This window comes from Lepidothrix coronata, unplaced genomic scaffold, assembly GCF_001604755.1.
Source record: "Lepidothrix coronata isolate B3197 unplaced genomic scaffold, Lepidothrix_coronata-1.0 Scaffold88, whole genome shotgun sequence".
NCBI classification, from domain to species: Eukaryota; Metazoa; Chordata; class Aves; order Passeriformes; family Pipridae; genus Lepidothrix; species Lepidothrix coronata.
This window is the reverse complement of record NW_016690268.1, coordinates 2,694,888-2,714,221: the sequence shown is the minus strand read 5'-3', so window position 1 is coordinate 2,714,221 and position 19,334 is coordinate 2,694,888. Positions and strand designations below refer to the sequence as shown.

The following is a 19,334-nucleotide window of genomic DNA, read 5'->3' as shown; positions in this document are numbered from 1 at the left end:
CTGCAAAAGGAAAACACAGACCAAGATGAAAAAAAAGGCCCTTAATCAATAGCTTACTAGTTGTCTTTTGCTTGTTCTTTCTGGCACTGATTCATTTTCTTAATGAAAAAATTTCAAACAGCTGGCAAAACACACAGCATACTCTTCTTTTAATCATGTAACACACTGGAGCAGCACACGAAGAACTGCCTTTTTAACACTATTATTGGAAAAGAGTCTCCTGATGCAAAGGAAGCCATACTTTTAACATGAATTTCCATGGAGGTCCAGCTTACATTGCAGGCTTATTTACACATCTAAATGTAGAAATAACATAGACTTTATTGCTTTTTCTCAATACCTGTTTTCCTTGGGAAAACAGGCTATTTTTCAAAGTACCAGATTTCATAGGTGAAGCGTTATTAACTATATTAAAGTCATATTTCTAATAAGAGTATACACAATGAGGTCTTTGGCATGTAACTCCCATCTGTTTGCATACTGTATTTTGCCACCTCCTGCAATAAGTTACTGTGGCTCATACATTTAAAAAACTCACCTTTGCAAATGTTTGTGTGCTCAGCTGTCACCAGTGGCAGGCAGAATAAATACTATAATCTCAGCTGGACACAATATTTAGAAAGGGATTATTCAGGCTTTGCTAGAGTTCATCATATGAAAAACTTTGATTGGAGGAAATGATATGGGTCTAAAAATCTTGTTTCATGCCTTCCTACAGTGAGTCAGTGAAGTCACGACCAGAAGAAAGAACACTTGTGTGATGCTAAAACGCAGCCCTGATGAGGCAGAATAGTGGGTTTGTTACCACCAGCTCCACAGGGGGTGGAGGCAGAACATCACCATGGTCAGATCACACTCAGACCTGGAAAGCGCTTTAGTTCTGCAGAGCTGATGTTTACCCCAGAGAATGAAGCTATAATTATAAATGAGAAAAAACCATGCAGAAAAACAGGACACATCTCAGATTAGCTTTGTCAGGAATTAAGTTTCCAAATAAGCCAGCAGCTAGAAACATAACAGCAAAATACTAAGACTTCAAACCAGTTTTTAACAAGGGAGGAGTGCCTTCTCATTTAGGTGGCCTGCACCACATACAATATGTAAAAATATGCAAGAGACAGCAAAGGAGCTAGAAGGGTGGGTTTTTTTTCTGTTTTGTTTTGGGTTTCAGTTTGTTTGGGGTTTCTTTTTTCCTTTGGAACCAATTACTAAATTGTAAGTGAAGGTAACTTAGTACAAAGATGTTTTGAGCATGCAGATTAGCCAGGATAAACAACTGTATGGAAATGGCATCTACCAGCCCTAGAGAGTTAAAAATGTATGATGCTCTGGTTTTATCAGTGATCAAAACTGCTTGATATCAAGCAATCCAGTTTATATGTCAAATGTGAGCTAAATTCTTAAGAGCGTAATAATGAACATTTATATGAAACAATGGCTCGACTATGTTGAGGACAATACGTGTTATGTGAAATACAAATAACAGCTTTGTATCAGATATAATTTTATGAATAAATCCACATGTCAAATAACTTCTATAGAATTTTCTTTCACTTTTTATCCATTTGGTCAAGGCTGAGTCATCTTAATCTGGCAATTTATGCAAGACAGAGAAATAAAACCTGGCATTTTTATCACAGCAATCAGTACAGAAGACATTACGTCAATGAAATTGTAAAGTTCAAATGACGAAACGGGCAAGAAGAAAAAAGTATAATTTTCCACTTCAATTTTTCTCATAATACTAAGCAGTGGAATCTATTGCTTCATCAAAACTTTTTTGGATGAAAACTCAAGCAGTAAAAACCCACAAAATATCAAAACACATTAGGCAAACATAACCAAGATACAATTTGATGAACATGTGAAATTCAAGGAGTCCTGACACCCAATTCCCAATCACACCTGACAGCAGATGCTTCAAGTACAAAAACACATTTGAAAAAGACATCTGGGGTGAGCTTCCTGTGACCAAATACAGACATCTGTTTCTGAAAGGCTTACACTTGACTTCTGCAGTAGCCCATGGAAAGACAAAGGCACTTAGAAAACCAAATGCAGATGTTTGAAAAAAGCCAAGCAAATGGTAATTAGGAGTGCCTATGTCTTTTGATAAACTATAAATGGACCTTGCAAGTCCAACACAGAAGTTGATGCCAACACTCCAGATGCCTCAAATTGGAAAAGAAATCCCACTCCAGTGGGATGCCTTACACTAGCCATTTAGATTGAAAAAACATCAGCAGCAGCCATGTGTGCAAAGTTTAATTCAGATTACGTGCCAAACCATGCTTTGGAAGTCTGCTACAGTGAGAAGCCCAACTGCAAGGGCAGCCCAGAGCAACTGATGCTGCTCATGTATGCAAGACTCTAGTTCCATGCCACCTTCTGGATTAGAAGTGTCCCAGGCAACATGAGCATCATCTTGAGACAAAATCACTGAGTTTGTGATGTGCACACACCACCAGTTCTCTGTTTATCCTGGGACACTTCAGACTCCAACAGAGTAAGAAAATGCTATCCAGAATGACATTAACTTTGGTTCCTGGTATTGGTACTAAATAATATTTAAAGCCATTCAAACCCATAGACTCCTGAGAAACCTGGCATTTCTACTCAAATGACTTACTAGCAAATTTTTGTTGTTATTCAAATTTTCACCTCCAGAAAGATTATAGGGAAAAGCCTTGCAAGCCTGTCATGAACTGAATGAAGGCGGAAAAGAGGAAAAAATTGCAAATTGTTTTGGGATAAAAGAAATATAAATTAAATCTACAGCAACACTCCATTTTATCTTCAAATGCAAATATAAATGCACATATCTCTAGCATCTCGGCAATTCCTTAAGTCAACAGACAGGGACTATTTTTATTGCTACTAGTTTAGAGAACTTTTGCAGGTCAATATAGTCTTCAACTTTACTTACCATTAACACCATCAGAGAAATACACTTACCACTGGCTGTAGCGGTGTCCCTGGAAACATGAACTGCATTTGCTGGGCAAGCATTGCTGCTGCAGTTTTTTGCTGGATTAAGTTGTTCCTGCCATTGATTTCCAGTTGAGTTTTTAAATGTGTTGGTGGATGAAGGTACTTGCAGTTCTCCCTTGTACAACGACCCTGGAAAAAGAAGTCACATTAATCGGCCTGCTGCTTTTGATGATAGTTTAATGCCTGCGAGCAAAATATGATACTATAAACTAAGCAAGAACTAATGAAACGCAGGGTGTGTCCCGTGAACTGTCCTGTAGCAGACTGGGAGGAGCGGATGGCCTTGAGCTCTGCCTCAGCCCACCACCTCTGATTGATCATTTAGGCTATAGCCACAGGAAAAAAACCCAAACAAAACAGAAAGGCTTTGAATCAGCATTTTCATTGTTAAGTACAGATCACTGCCATACAATTAATGCTCTGAGAATTATCCAGACTACCTGAACTGCCTTTCATAGCATCTTTGTTAGAGTATCTGGTGTTATTGTAACATAAAAGTTTTTTTATAAATTACATTACATTATGAATAACAAATTGAAACCTTCTTTTAGAGTAATGCAGCTTTTAAGTACATCATATTAAAAATAATTGTGTGTGTTCATGGCAGTAAGGATCTAAAGTGGCCACTCTGCTTGTCTTCCCTCATATGTTCACCCTTATTCCAGTTCACTGCCTTCTAGCCTCCTGTTTTTATTACATCAGTACAAGTTTGAACTATTTCCATTCAAGTATAAAAGAGGTAAAGCTGGTACTTTTACAGACTAAATTTAGAAGCAGTGCATGGAGCTAAATCTGAAGGTACACAGCAAAAGGAAAGCTCCCAATCAACATGAAAGCAGGAATTTTTAGACAGTAATGAGGTAATAAGAGACAACAAAAATATAAGTGGGCTGTCATCTCTGAGGTGGCTTGTGTTGGAGGAGATGGACAGCTCTACAAGCTGTGTATGCTTGACCACAAATGCAGGTAGAGTGGCATAAGACGCACTGATACATTTTCCCTCAGAAAAGTAAATTGCAGGGTGCATCGGGAGGTTTTGCAGCTGCAGGGCAGGACCTGCTGAGATCAGAAGCTCCTTGATGACAAGGCTCACAAACAATCACAGAATTTTAAGAGCTGTAACCAGAGGACCTAGAGCGTTAGTCAAAATGCATTTGATACACTCAACTTGTATAAGGTAAGTTTCCAAATTGAGATGTTTTTAAAAAATGCTTTTTAGACTTTCGATTCATTGGTATTAGGGCTTTACTATCCATAGCAAAGCAGGAATATCCTCCTATAGCCAAAAAAGCATCAAGATCCCTATACAAGAACATCACACAGCACAGACATACACTGGCTCTGTGTATGCATGCCCACACACATACAGCTACAGACCTTTCAGTAGGCTTTGAATATCCCCAAACAACAGTGTCACATTTTTTACTTAGACACCAAAACACTGCTGATTCTGCCTCTAATCTGCTATAAGGATGTAATAACTAGCTATACAGGAATGAGTTAAACATGTTCAGGAAGGTTCTCCTGCATTGAGGCTAACAGGAATGCAAACAGCTATTTCCACGCTATTTAACTATTGAGAACAGCCCTTTCCTGAACTGCCCCTGGCCACTGCTTGGGAGTATACCAAACAGCAGAGGCCAGAAAACATCAAGAAAGCTAAAAATTTAAGAAAAAACAATGGTCTCAATGCTCAGGAACAATGGTCTCAGTGCTGTTTTAACCTGCTAGTATAGATGCAGCCACTTTCAGGACATCACGCCTTTCCTTCTGTTGAGTAAATCACTAATGCTACCTGGTTTAATGAAGTCCACAAAAGGAATGTTATTCTGTCAGCTGACATGAGTAGAACCAGAAATAGTCATGATTTGATGGACACAAAAGAAGGCTGGCTCTTTCATTTGGCAGGACAAGGCCTTTGCCTTCATAATGTTAAACTCGGGAAGGCTCAGCGCAGGCAATGGCCATACGCTTCTGTGTTGGCTGATGAGGCTAACTGATTTAGACATTTTTAACTGAGACCTATTCTACCTTAATCTATTTTGTATATGAATGGTTCATACAGCAAATCTAAAAATTAAAACAGTAAAATCACATCAAACTACTGTACCTGATGGAAATATCTACCTGTCGAAACTAAAATGCTCCTTAAATGAGGATTGAGAACAACTCTCCACCACAGTGGCTTCTGAAGTACCTCAAACCTGAAGAGTGCCTCCAGTCTTACCTCTGAAAGCACACAACTACTGTATACCACCACTTCAAGATCTGCAAAGCAACTCACAATGCACAAAAGATTGGTTATTTCTGAAAACTTTCTAAATAATCCGACCATACAAAACTGCAGTGTCCTCTCTAACCTTATTCAAGTCTGTGCCTCGTTTACTAGCTTTTTGAGCTCCCAGTTAGCAATGAACGTACGTACTATAAAAGAGCTGTGTGGTCCTGCTATGCTGCTATAGAAAGCCCTCTAAACAGATCAAGCCTTGTTGAAATTAAATGACCCAAAATAAACTGCAGTGGAATGAGCACTGAAAATAGTGAGGAGATTAATCCAGCCCTCACTATCAAAATTAAATAAATTCTGAGATCAGCTTTTACTTTTTGGACCTACAATGGTAGCAGGAAAATGCCTATAAGCGTTTTCATTCCTTTTTTCCCAAATGCTTCATGTCCCAACTACTAATCACTGCACAAACAAAAATTCAAACTTGTAGTATTATTTCAATCAAATGGGATCCTGATTTTTTTTTGTTTATTAGAAAGTCAAATATGAAGTCCAATGGACATGTCAGCACATATCAACCAAACAGCAGCACTGTACACAACACACAGGTATATTCAACACATTGGTTGGGTCAATATCAATAAGAGTCCACTTCGGATTATTGCAAAAAACTACTATGCTAGTAGGCCACATGATCACAGATACAGAGACAAAGCTGAGTACTTTAACTTTAGGGTGCATCAATATCAAGCCTCTGGAGAGAGGTTCATCCCAGCTCTTAAAACTACTGCAGTTTAAGAGCTGCTCCGCAGACATTGAGTCCCTCTGGCACACGATGGCACAAACTCAGCAGGACAGGGCAGGTGGCAGGGAAAAATAATTGCTTCTTACAACTTTTCACCTGCTCCCAGATACAAGTTAGAGTCCTGAAACTGAGGGCACAGACAGATTGGTTTGAAACTGGGTCCCTAGAAACTCCTGTCATCCATGAAGTGAAGGTTATCAACAAGCACATCATAAGTGGTTGTGCACTTCCCATAGGAGTTCATGCGAAAAATTCACTTTCAGTGAGCTGCCTCCTTACCTGCAATGGATAGTAACAATGAACAGACATCAGATTAAATTCCGAGCAGTCTGTTACTCCCCTCATCCTGGAAGGATGGAACCTAACTCTGATCTTTCATTTCTCTGCCTTTGTCCTCTACAGCTAGCCTAATGCACGGCACTACATTTCAGTTGGGTAATGGAAAGTTTTAGCAAAAAAATTACTTTTCTACTGCTAATTATCCAGACTGGAAACATGTTGTGGCTCGTGTTGGGCTGTGCCACAGGCTTCATTCCAGTGAAGCAGTGGGAAAGGGAAAGGGTGCATCAAGGATCTGGGGACTCAAAGGGCTTCAGTGCCCATTACCTGGGCATGGCAAGGAGAAGCTCTGCTTCTGCCAGGGCAATGGTCTTGGGAGCTGCTACCTGACTGGCTTAATTTCAAAAACACATCCCTTCACAAGCCATGTCACACCACTAACTTTTTTTTTTAAATCAATAAGTTTTTCTATTAAGAACAATAGATAGTTTGTCTAAGATCAATCGCACAAGACAGCCCACAGACTAGAGTATATTAAAAAGCTAGGTACGTGCTTTGAATTTTAAGATAAGCAAAATGAGGTAAGTTTAGAAGTAACACCCCATAACTTTGCATATTAACATACTACGAACCCATTTCCTGTCTACAAGTTGTACAGCCATGTCTCTGTCTTGAATATTTTATAAATACACAGCTTTCTTCAGTATTTTACTATTGCTCTAATAGTAACAACAATAATAATAATTCATCCAGGCCTGGGAATTCCTTATGCCTAATAATGAGTTAGCTTTTACTTACCAAAATTACCTTTATCTTTCATAAAAATGTTTGAATAGAAAAAAAAAAGGCAAAACAATGTTTCTTTCATTTCTTAAGCCACGAATCAATTAAAGCATTCATAATGATTTCACTCAGGTACTGATTTCAGGCAATATATTGATGCTATTAGCGGGCAATAATACAGCATGCCTCCCCTACCTCACAGCATGACCTAACATCTGACACAGGACATCCCATCACCTTTAAAAGACAGGTTATCTGATGAGAGGTAGAAACAGGAAGGCCTGCTGCCTTGCCGATGTTTGTCTCTTGTTCTGAACCTCGCTCCCCAGGGTGCTTCCAGCTCCCTCTACCCACCTCTGTTCTCCAAAAACTCCCAGCTTTCTACAGTACCCCAACTCCATCCTTCCTTCTCCCCCAGAACACCCTCCCACCCCTCCTAACTATAGACCAGGAAACAACTCATACGATAAATATAACTCACTTGAGACTTGCATGTCCTGAAGAGCCAGCCAAGATGTGAATGCGGCTGGCAGACCACACTTGGGTGTGGCTTAGTGCCCGCTCCAGCCTTTTCCTTAATAGGGTAGTACTTTGGATCTCTCTCTTGTACCCAGACACTGATTTTTGCATAACCAGTAAGAACCTTAAGATATGTCTTTGAGATGTCTGCTTCTAGCAACTTTGCTTGAAATTGGCTAGGATGTTCAAAAGTTATTAGGGTGAGAGGATGATGCTGGCAAAAATACAGATAGTGCAATTATGCAAAACCTGTTTCCTTAAGAAAACAAGCTAAAATTAACAAATGTAGATGAAATTGTATGATCTCTCAGGATTAAATATGCAGTCTAATGGGGGGGGAGGAAAGTATATGACTTCCAAGACATGAATGGTTTTAGAAGGCATCTGAGTAACCGGTTATACAAAGGAAAAAGGGTTTTCTGGTTTCCAGCTAGACATTCTAAGATCCAAACATTTGCTGGAATTAGAAAAGACACACGCATACACAAATTTTTAAAAAGTAAAAATCACCTGATGCCACAACTACCTCTCCTACTGGAAAAAAATATTGCAATTTTCTGCATTATGCTGCATCAGCAAACTTGCACATGCCTGTAAAGATCAGAACACATTTTAATAAACTTGCAACTGTGGGCATGCTGCTTAGCTAGACATCACCTGCTTGGTGTTGATATTAGATACCTGAACATATTACATACTGTTCAAACCTCGGCAGAGCAAGAGCTAGCACAGGCTGCTGTCCGGGGTGGTGGCGGCATATGGCAAGAATAGCCACAGAGACAGCAATGTCAGCAGCTGTGGAGGTACCTAAGCTGTAAATACTTCTCTGGAAGAGTTTCTGAAAAGAGCAAAAGCTGTTTCTTCTCCTTTGGGATTCATCCAGAGCAGTCCCTCAGCAAATGCTGGTTGGCAACGTGTGTGGCCTCACTCAATCTATTTAACAATTTCACCATTGCATAAATCAGGAACTTCTCAATTCCAATAATCCTGTGCTCCCTGAGGCTAAAAACAGACCCAGTCAATGGGATGGCAGGTATTTTGAGATACTTAAGCTTCTGTTCCTGTGCATTGACAGCCACACTAACTCTACCACCCCAAAACTTCCCGTTCAAAAGTTATTTTTCAAATGCAGAAATACCAAAAAGGGAAAAAAAAACAAACAAACAAACAAAAAAAACAAACTAAGGAAAACACTGACTGTGTATTCATATGCAGAGAGGGATGATTCCTCTTGTTCTACAGGACATGCATGTATACATTACCCTATATATTTTAGTACATGAGAGCTCAATCATTAGCAGCACTTTCATCATTCACGGAAAACCCTAAGACTTCAGTTTGGACTGAGTTAAAAAGTATTTTCCATCTAACATCACAACCCATGAATTCAATTTTCCTATGCAGGTCAATGTGCTTCCTAACTTCTCTCAGAAAGCAAAAAACCAGACATCACAGCTCCATTAAAGTATTGCCTTTGTACTTCCTGTGAATATGCGCCATCTCACACAATCTGTAGGACTACACATGCTTCTAGAGTTATGCATATGTGCAAAGACTTAGGGGATTTAGTTAAGCCTTAAGAATGACTAGTCATAGATTTAAAAAAATGTAACTTAGCACTTTATTTCTTCCTTAAGGCATAACAAAAACTTTCAAATTTTTTTAAAATTTTGCATAATTTCACATCTAGAGTATGCTGACTTGCAAATAGGCATGCTTATCAAAACATAATTCCTCTAGACTAAGCAGAATTGTATCTAATTTTATAGAAAGAAACATAGATCAGAGTAAGACCTCTTATCTTGAAAATGAGACATGTTTGAACTATTTGTGAAATCCAAAAATAATTTCAAAAGGACCAAACTGTACTAGTAATAGAAACATTGAGCTTTTGATGGAGAGTTCGAATACCTCAGAATTCACTATTTGCCATACATCTTATAAACACAAAGACCTGAAGGAAAAAATGTACTTCATAAAAACACAAGCATCTCTTATATTACATTTGAAATAGTTCAGCTCTTGGATCTGTTTTCCTGGAAAAAGACACAAACAAAAGTCACCAACAAAAACAACTTAAAAACTTTGCTGAGAATTTAGTTCTGTATTTCCAAGGCCACCTTGCAAGTCCACCCACTGAAGTTAGTGAGCTTGCATACATATTTATACGCACCTACACACTTCCGTTTCAAGAAAAGTAGAAGGCAAATTCACTTTCTAAAGCAGAAATGAAAAAGAAGGCAAAAAACTCTCAGGTGACTTCAGTCTGATTCTGTTTCCAGTAAGCTAAGAAAACCCATTAGCTACTCTTTTAATGACTTCAATTTTTTTTGCAAGAAACTGAAAGCTGGTAAAATAAAAATGAATCATTTTATTCATAAAGTTAGAGAACAAGAACTGCCTGTAACTGACAGAAAAAAATAGAAAAATATTGAACAAAAATGGAAGTATTACAAAAAGATGGAATGTCTAAATGATATAAGAGTCTTACCACTGAAGACTTAATAGAAGATATTTATTTAAATGGAAAAAGACAAAATGTTCTACTGAAGAGCACATTTGCAATGCACAAAGAGCTCTGAGTCTCTCAAGATGCTCTTTCAAACAAATGTTGAGCATAGCTATAGAGAATGGTTTAATAATTTGCCTTGGAATATCAAGGGGAGTGTACTCAATATTAAATTGCTCAGAAGAGAAAGAACTCAAGCAGATATTGCAGATGCCAAAAAAAAAAGACATTTATGAAATTGTAAGTCGTTTGACGAACATCCTTGAGATTATCCTAACAAATAAGAAAAGAAAATTCAGACAGAGAAAGAACAGTTTAAACTAATATCAATTTATTTTATTTCTGTGTTTACTGCCTTGAAAATAATTTGAGAATAATAGGGCAATAAAGATTATTTCTTCCTCAATTATGTAGCTCCTTTTATTTTTCTTTTCCCATTTTCCCCACATACTGGCACTCAAAATCAACCAGTTATTTTTATCTTAGCTTCAAGTTTGTCTACCAGCATTGATCAGTAGTACATCACAAGCAACTATGGACAACCCTTGAAACAAATCTTTACTCTAATGCACACAGACAATTTTCATGGAACAAGAGGCAGCCGACACGTAGTATAGGAGAAAAACCCTATGGAATGAACATAAATAAAGCAGAGGGAAACACGACTTTGTGTAGATAAAATTCCTGAAATGTCTGATTTCTATTACATGGGTGGTGAGACTCGTCACAGGGTGTAGGGCTCCAACAAACACACAGCTCCTCCTGTGGGAGGACTAGATGCAGCCAAGCATGGGACTCAAGATGGGTTTCAATAGCAGAACAGTGATCTAAGCCCTCCAACTCTGCCCAGTCAGAGAAGTCAATGCATTCACGGATTCCTGCATTACAGAAAAAATGTCTAAAACCTTTATAGAGTCTCACAATACAGCATTACACACAGTTAACTGACGGCTGGGCAGCTTTAATGCACCTGCTCATCTCAAGGATTGAGTGTTTTCGTGGAAGACAGATGACAGCTGTGTAAAATTGCAGGTGGGACCACACTGTAAGTCAAGGTGACACAGATTTCTGCTGGTAAACAACATACTCCACCATTAAATTTAACTGAAATATAAAAGAAGATAAGACCTTGGGAAGAGGCAATTTTCTTCAAATTTTCTCAATATCTCCAGAGCAGACAAAAATAACCATTCCAGAAGTAATGCCAGTAAAGTTGTTTGACTGCAGGTCAGCTGGCAAGAGAAAAGGCAACAGCAGTGCAGCATAATGGCAAAAGACTGAACAAGAAGATGGGCAGGGTGTGGCACCACTTCCTGACCTACCTCTTTCCTCATCTCCTTTACAAATCCCATAAAAAGCCATCAAGTATTCTGACTTTAATGCAAGCTTGCCCATATGAATAGGACTGAGATTAAACTCCTTTGGTTTGGAAACACCACTTTGCAGTGAAAAGGTAAGCAAAGATAACTTCAGAACTGACAGTCAAGCCCTGAGACACCTCTTGGTGGCCTGTAAAGGAAAATCACTGTGGCTCAGCACATAGAATATATGCTCTAATGTCCATATCACATGTTCTCTACCATAAGCAGGTTAGAAAAGAAAGAGTGAGTAATGAGAGGTCTTTGCTGCAGGGGTGTCCGTGAGCCCAAAGGGTGAACAGCCCAGCAAGGACCAGGCAACAGGGTGGTATGCTGGGAATGGTCCCCTCAATGACACACCAGAATGCTTCAGGAAAAGACATAACATCAGCTGTATGTCTTCAAAAAAGAGCAGGAGACATGCCTTAGCAGTGAGGAGCCTGGTTGACTGGATCAGAAAGAAAGCGAGAGGAGAGTGCTGCAAAACTGGCTACATAAGCTTCCTACTGAAATTCACCTGGCCAAGGGAGCCTTGAGAAGATGTTTCATTTGAGAGTTGCAGTGAATTAAAGGAGATTTGGAAAAGACCCATTATTTGGAAGAGTCCCATCATATGGAAAAGGTCATCAGCACGATGCAGCAAGTCCATTATGTACCATGGGACCCCACTGGTGTACTACAGAGAAGGGCAGACCTAACACACCTTGAACAAGTCACCTTGGACACCAGTGTGTCACAGCCCGCAGGTCTTGAGCTGGATGTCCAGCAGCTATGAACCACTATGGGGGTGACCTGATGTGCCACTCAGAGTTCCTCTGCCGCTTCTCATGGGGATGCTTTCATCCTGGCCAGGCCGCTCTGCACCCGTCTGTGTTCTGGGGCTCCCAGTCCAGCTGGGGCTTCCTGGGCCTCTTCCCTGTTGCAGATTTCACACTTTCTTGGTCAATCGTCTTGTCAACAAAAGGAAAAAGGAAGGGCCAAGTTAAATACATAAATCATCGAGGACACCTTACATAACTGCAGAGGTGAAAAGTACACAATCTTGTCCCTCTGCAGAGGAGGAGTGTTTATCCACTCTCAGCAGCAGCGCTGGAACCGCAGCTGCGTTATTAATAAATCATCGGCTTTGCTCCCGGGACTAGCCAGCAAGGGCTGGAGTTTGACACCAGCTCTCAGCTGACTGGAAAGTTGCTGAAAACAAACAGAAACTTCTCGGTGTTTTAGAAACACCATGTATTTGGAATTGCACTAAAAAGCAGGAATTACAGAAAAAACTCCTAAAAATTAATAGATATGCATTTTCAAGGAAGAATCACACATAAAATCCCCCTTACTTTATATAACTCCTGAGAAGCAGCAAACAAATTATTGAGATGAAAAGATGCCATATCACTATGGGGCTGCTTACAGAGAACAACCAACTGTGCCTGACCTGAAAACCAAAGGGTAAACAGGTCATCTTTCCCCACCTTTTCTGTATCCAGAGCATGCTCTTCCTCTTCTGGGAATTGGTTTCTTAACATCAGTGAAAAAATTTAGTTTATAACTTTTTTTTGCAGAGTAACACACCTTGAATTTTCCTCTTCAGGGAACAGGGAAACCAGCACTATCAGCAAGAGGGGCAGTGAGACCCCTGCCCTCAAGCAGCAGGACATAAGAGTTACCAGTGAGAAATACTCACAAAATCAACAAACTAAGTCAGGTTAAAAAAAAAGGGAGGGAGAAGAGTGGAAAAGGTCCAGAAATTCAAGGAAGAGGAATGAATGAAGCCCTGGCATCCCAGTAAGCCAAAAAAACCCTTTTCTTTTTGCTGAAGGGCTATCCATCCCCTTCCACCTGGTATTAGGAAGCTTCCAGAAGATCTAGCAAAAATACTAGAAATATAATGCAGTTACATTTATCTCAAATGGTAGCTTATGGAATTAGGCAAATAAGTCAGTTTATGAGAAAAGATAAGATACATTAGGATGTCTTATTACCTTCCCTAAATGACATATTCATTCCAAAACTAGAATATGGGATTGTGGTCTTGAGAGTGCTTATACCTTCTCAAAACTGTGTTGAAGGAGCAGAAAATTATTATCTTCCTTAAGACAGATTCTGTGCTGACTAAATAAAATTCTGGGTTAATTTTAAATTAAAATACTTCCTCTAGGTTTTCCAAGCCATATATCCACTTTTGGGGGAACTCACACACTAGACTCCCTACCATTTATTATACTGCAATGAAATTGTCAGTGTATTCCAATCCATGGTACCTGTTTTTATCAGTGTCATGAGTAGATGCAGTGATACCAACCTCAATGATATGACCACTATCTACTATTTTTCTACTAATCTACTATTTTACACAGCCTTCTTTCCCAGACAGCAAATAGGCAGTCACATGGTATTTCTTTTAACGCTGACAGTCAGTTGGTAATAATACTCTAACACATGTTGATCTATCTCCTGGCCTGAATGCAAGCTACTCACTCCCTTCTGAGCCTATGCATAGGGCTGGTTCTACAGGATCACATTACAAATGGCTCCATTAAAATTATTAGTGGATTTATTAATGGATTTATTAATGGATTTGTTCTTGTGATACTAGACAGCATTATTCCCACTCTGCACAGAATAAAAGGAGACCAAGTATGGTTAAAGGAACCAGTTTTGTGACTTGTTTTTCCTTTCCCCTAAAGTTTCTACAGGAGACCGGCAGGCTCCCCTGCAACAGTGACAAACAGATAGCTTTGAGTGTCTGTCTCTTGGAAGTTTTTACAGGTTTGGCACCACACTCATTTGTTTCTCAGGAGAAACTAACTCAGGGTCTGACATACTGTTCTCCAAACAGGAACCAAAGTACCACATAATTTATGACTTTCCTTTGTGGGTAAAGTGTTTTCACTGCCTGCACCTTATCTGAGCAGCAGTTACAAGACAGAGATTCCCATCAAACATCTTTTTGTCAAATGCTTCCTTTTGTTTGGGTGCCAAGGGGGAAGAAGCAGGATGCGGTCAGAAGCCAAACGTACAGCCGAGGTTTCCATCCCCGCTTTTTATGCCAAATGGCAACAATGATGCAGTGAGAAACTCTAGGAGAAAATTATACAACCTTCTCCCTCTCTGCTCCAGAGGACAAATGGAGAGTCCAGAAGTGCTGAGAACTTTCCTCTCTGGAGCAGGAAGGAGAAGAAGATCACAAACAGCAAGGCCTCTAAACTGCATGCAGACTTTGAGAAAGTACCCAGCCAATCACCTGGCCTGGCAGCATGGCTGAACTATGTCTTTATCATTCCCAGGAGAACCATTCATCACAGCTACATTGCAGGACTTTGGTTTAAATATGCTTCATAAATGTCACAAGACTGAAGAACATATTAAACTAAAACTCTACAAACCAAAACAAAGTTTTATGGAAGAAAAAAATGCATAATGAGCTCATGCTTTTCACAAGAGTGATGCTTTCACAGCCAGGAACCATTAAGTATTTGCTTTTATTTTATATTTTTATTTGTCTGATATGCACATCATCAAGTGATTACAATTGCCGTGGCATGTCAAATTCAACTTAAAGGATATACAGGTTAAAATGCAGTACGCTCAGAAATGCTAATTGTAATTGAAACCATCTTGATTCAGATTTTTCAAAAAGCCTGGACAGTCTGGAAAAGAAGTATTTAAATGGCCAATTCAGTGGTTTTTTTCCCCATCCTGCTGCATTTCAGTGAAGAAAATTTGTGATGCATGAGTATCATTCATCAAGAGAAATAGTCAAAATATGAGATCACTAACCAGAAACTAGACAAGGTTTAGTCAACTCCCTTGTTTAATCACTGGGGATTCAGAGTCTGGATGGAGAGAGGGCAGGAGGAAGTTCAGACAATTCTACGAATTTAACACTAACATAAGAAAAACATTTTAAAACATGATAACCATTTTAATCAGCCTGTAGTAGCTAGCATAATTCATCATGGGTTTCAAGTACAGAACAGAGAGGCACTCTCAAACAAAAGTGACTGCATGAAGGCTGGCATATGTAGCACTAAAAGCTATATTGCCATTTCAGCAAGACAAAGACTAGAACTAGGGTTTTTTGTTAAATTTAATCTAAAATCATGCCCAAAAGATACAGTCCCTGATTCTGTAGTATCATGTAAGTTATCATTAACCTCCTACTATCCATTCACAAGGCAACCCACAAAGTATCACTCTTCAGGCTATTAAATCCCTATGCTATACTACTTAGTAAATAAACAAAGCAATGAAAGCCAAAAAAAAGATCTATTTTCAAAGATATTTTCATGTCTTCAGGCCAGTCTTGGGGCACACGAGCTGCTCTGTAGGGTAAGTATCAGCATACCAAAAAACACAGTATGGCAACATAAAACTCATTAGGGATCCTCTAGAAGATCTGTGAGCCAGAGGGAGCATTTTCATACAAGGGCAAAGCTCTGACCCAAGGCACTGCTGAATAGAGCGCAAGCACACAGGTAAACGACACAGGAATCTGGAAGGGCTGTGCTTATTTCCCCTCATTGGTAGGCAAGCCACAGCTACAGGATATACAGATTATATATATAGGAAGACAACATAGAAACAGTTATATTTTTATAAGAGTACCTTTATACCTCTAAAAATAGGGCCTCTGACACAGAGATTGCTTTGGAAAGGAGTTAAACGTGAATGCAACCCAAGCACATCATTATTAGCCTTACAATTATTGAGTTCCGTTTGCTTTTGTAGATTTTTAGATACCTTAAAAGCAGACTGGTTAGAAGCATCTTGCCCTTCTACTGAAGATTTTGTGGAATATAGTAAATAATCTCAATCTTCCTTGACAAGTAACTTCTGTAGGAAGGAATAAACTGCCAATGGGGAAAATGTCTTTTAATTAATTTTAAAATTGACATTAAGATTACAGAAGCACTGTTAACATTTTTAAAGAAAATTTCTCCTCCAGTAGGTGTCACCAGGCTTTTTATTTATTTTACTTTACCATCCCACATTGAAAGCCCAACCTTTCGTCAGCAAGTGTTTATCCAAACTCCTCTCAGCAATGGTAGTTCCAGTCTTAAAGTTTCAGTGAATAGAAAATTACAAATTAGCTTTAAATGCCAACTCTGCTTTAAGAAGAAAAAACACAGTGAATTTTAAAGGTATGAAGGCCTCAATAAAGGGTTCATCATATGTACAGCCATCCACCATACTGCAGATCATGCTTTATTAGTTTTCCCATGCTCTAATCCTGAGAACAATGAAATAGAGAAACAACTAAGAATGGGGACGCATGACTGAAGGACTCCCTTGGTTGGCTGTATTTAACAAATAAAATGTTCAGTTTTAACTAGCAAAAAGAACATTTGATTAGCATATCATAGAAACTAAAGAAAAGGTAAGAGCTATGAAAAACCTTTTCAAACATCAAAGAGAAATGAAACAAGCTTATAAATAGAGTTGCCTGCAAGCAAACAATTTCTGGAATGTAATGGGGAAAGCAAGGGAGAATCCCACAACAAAGGAGATTGCAAAAGCCAACCCAGTTTAACAAGTGGAATTACCAGTTAGGAGACTACAGCAAAACAATGCAAAAACATCAGCGAGTCTGATACAAAGAACTTTTCTCAGCATTTAATAAAAACGCCAACATGAAGGCCAATCACTAGGTAATTAAATATGGCTCTTTGGAAATGCAAAGCCTTACACAAAACTTGTTAACTTCTCATGGAGTACTAGAATTAATGAGGAACAGAAGCTCTCCTGGAGTAAAGCTGAACAATTTCAGACACATCTGATCACGCTGGAAAATGTTAAACTATTTGAGTACTAGACAACAATTTATATATCAAACAGCTGTCTGCCAATTTATCATGTACTTCTTGCAGACACACAAAGACTTGATAACCTATAAAGATCTCAAAAACATGAGTCTAATGCTTAAATCTACCTTTTATGCATGCTATTAAAAACAAACTCACACATACACACTAGACCCTAGATGTACAGTGAAGTATTTTTCAGATCTCTGACTGCAGCTAAGCGGACAATGACAACCCTGCTATGGCAGAAACATGTTAGTTACCACTGCTCTCCAACACCATTAGAAACCCCACAAACCCCCTAAGGTTGTAAAAGACTACAGGTAATTGAGCATTTGCCAGTCTGGGAATGAGATTTAGTGAAATTTCTCCATGGCCCAAGCAGGTTTGATCCAAGTGGCAAGTTGGTAGAATCCCTCAGCTGTTTGACACCGCACAGATATTCAATGCTCCCACTCCCTCTTCTCACAAGACAGAGGGATTATCCAGGATGGCTCTGAGTAGCTGCACCTGGAGGTGTGGGCTAGCCGGTGCTGTCTGCAAACTAATGCCCATCTCTGAGGAACCAGCAAAAAAGCCAGCAAAGAACCCTATCCAACCTAACCCAACCTCCCTCACCTTAGCACTGGCAGATCCCACAAGACGCAGGGTGAGCCAGCCTGAACTTCTGTGTTCAGATAATTAGCTACACATAAGCACCTATTTAATGGTCTTCAGATAAACATCATCTTCTGTTTAGAAAGGTAATTTATATACAAAACAAACTGCATCCGGTCTTGTCTTCTTATCATGTTCATGAACAGATCAAGGGCTAACACTGATATTCCTACGTCTCCTTATCTGCCCTATAGTTCAGAAAAAATAAATTCATAATCCAGAAGTTTAATTTTTTCTTTGTTTAAACCTAAAATAAAAATACATGTAGGCGTTCCTTAAAATGAAAGTGCTTCAAGGACAGTAGAGTCAGATAAAAATATATTGCCTGTTGGCTAGTTCACCATCACCGGAGAAGTGAAAACTGCTATTCCAAGTACCACAGCCAGGAAGTATTTAGGACAGACATTCAGCCAACTTCAACTAACTCCTGAGCAACAAGTCAACAAAGCCCAGTATCTGTAAATGCTCTGACAATTTATAACATTAAAAAAGGGTGAAGGTTTACAAAACTTCTAGCTCTTTTTGAAAAAATATAAAAGAACATAGAGGTAGAAGGTGAAGGCATCAAACAATAAAACTTCAGTAAGTGAAAAACTAACCTCGTGGAAAATAATTAAATCAGATGATAATATACTGCATTACAAAATCAATTATGATGATAAAATGGGTAAAAGTACAGTGAAAATAAAGTAAACATCTAACTTTGATGTCCAAATGTAGAAATTGGTTGAAAATCTATGAACACAAACCCTCATATCAAGAAAACTTTCATATTTACATATGGCCATGTAAACAGGTAAAATTAATAGCTAGGAATCCTAAAAGATTCCTAAGTTTCTCAAGCTATCATTATAAGACCATTTTCATCAGTTCAGTGTCACTAATAACAGTATTTCTATGATTCTCTGCCACATTTGGGCTCTCTGCAGCATACCACAACCTGTTATTGAGTTCAGTGGTATATGAATTTGGAATACCAAAAGAATGAACACTACAAGGCAACAGAGCTCACATTTCTCTGTCTACTTCTTAATAACCAAACAACAATAAAAACACCCACTATTTTTTTATTATATTTAAGGATCAAAATTAATATTAAACCAGAAGTTTCAAAAAGAAGATGTGAAAGGTTCTAGCTGTGGGACCTTAATGTTTTGCTAAACTATTTAATAAAACATTTACCACCTACAATTTTGATATGGTATTATGGAATCTGGACACCTCCCCACGCTCAGTTCTCTCCTATTCCCCTTCCTGAGCAGTGGCAACAACAGCTATCAAGGCTGGTGCAGATTTTGTTCCCCTCTGGGACCCTTTATTTCCCTCCAGAACGCAATCTGGGGTAGCTCCTCTCTTTCCCTGCTGTTGCGGTCTCCAGCTCTTCTCAAACATCCAGACTTTCTGC

General features: G+C 38.9%; 1 protein-coding gene across 14 annotated transcripts in view; it reads right to left on the bottom strand.

Moving 5' to 3' along the window:
- The window catches only part of MBNL2 (muscleblind like splicing regulator 2), a 109,374-nt gene that overhangs the window by 31,607 nt on the left and 58,433 nt on the right, over positions 1 to 19,334 (bottom strand). For all 14 annotated transcript variants that reach the window (XM_017821045.1, XM_017821038.1, XM_017821047.1 and 11 more), the window contains one exon: positions 2,956 to 3,120. In XM_017821045.1, the coding sequence (XP_017676534.1) occupies positions 2,956 to 3,120 (165 nt within the window). The remainder of the gene's footprint in view (positions 1 to 2,955; positions 3,121 to 19,334) is intronic.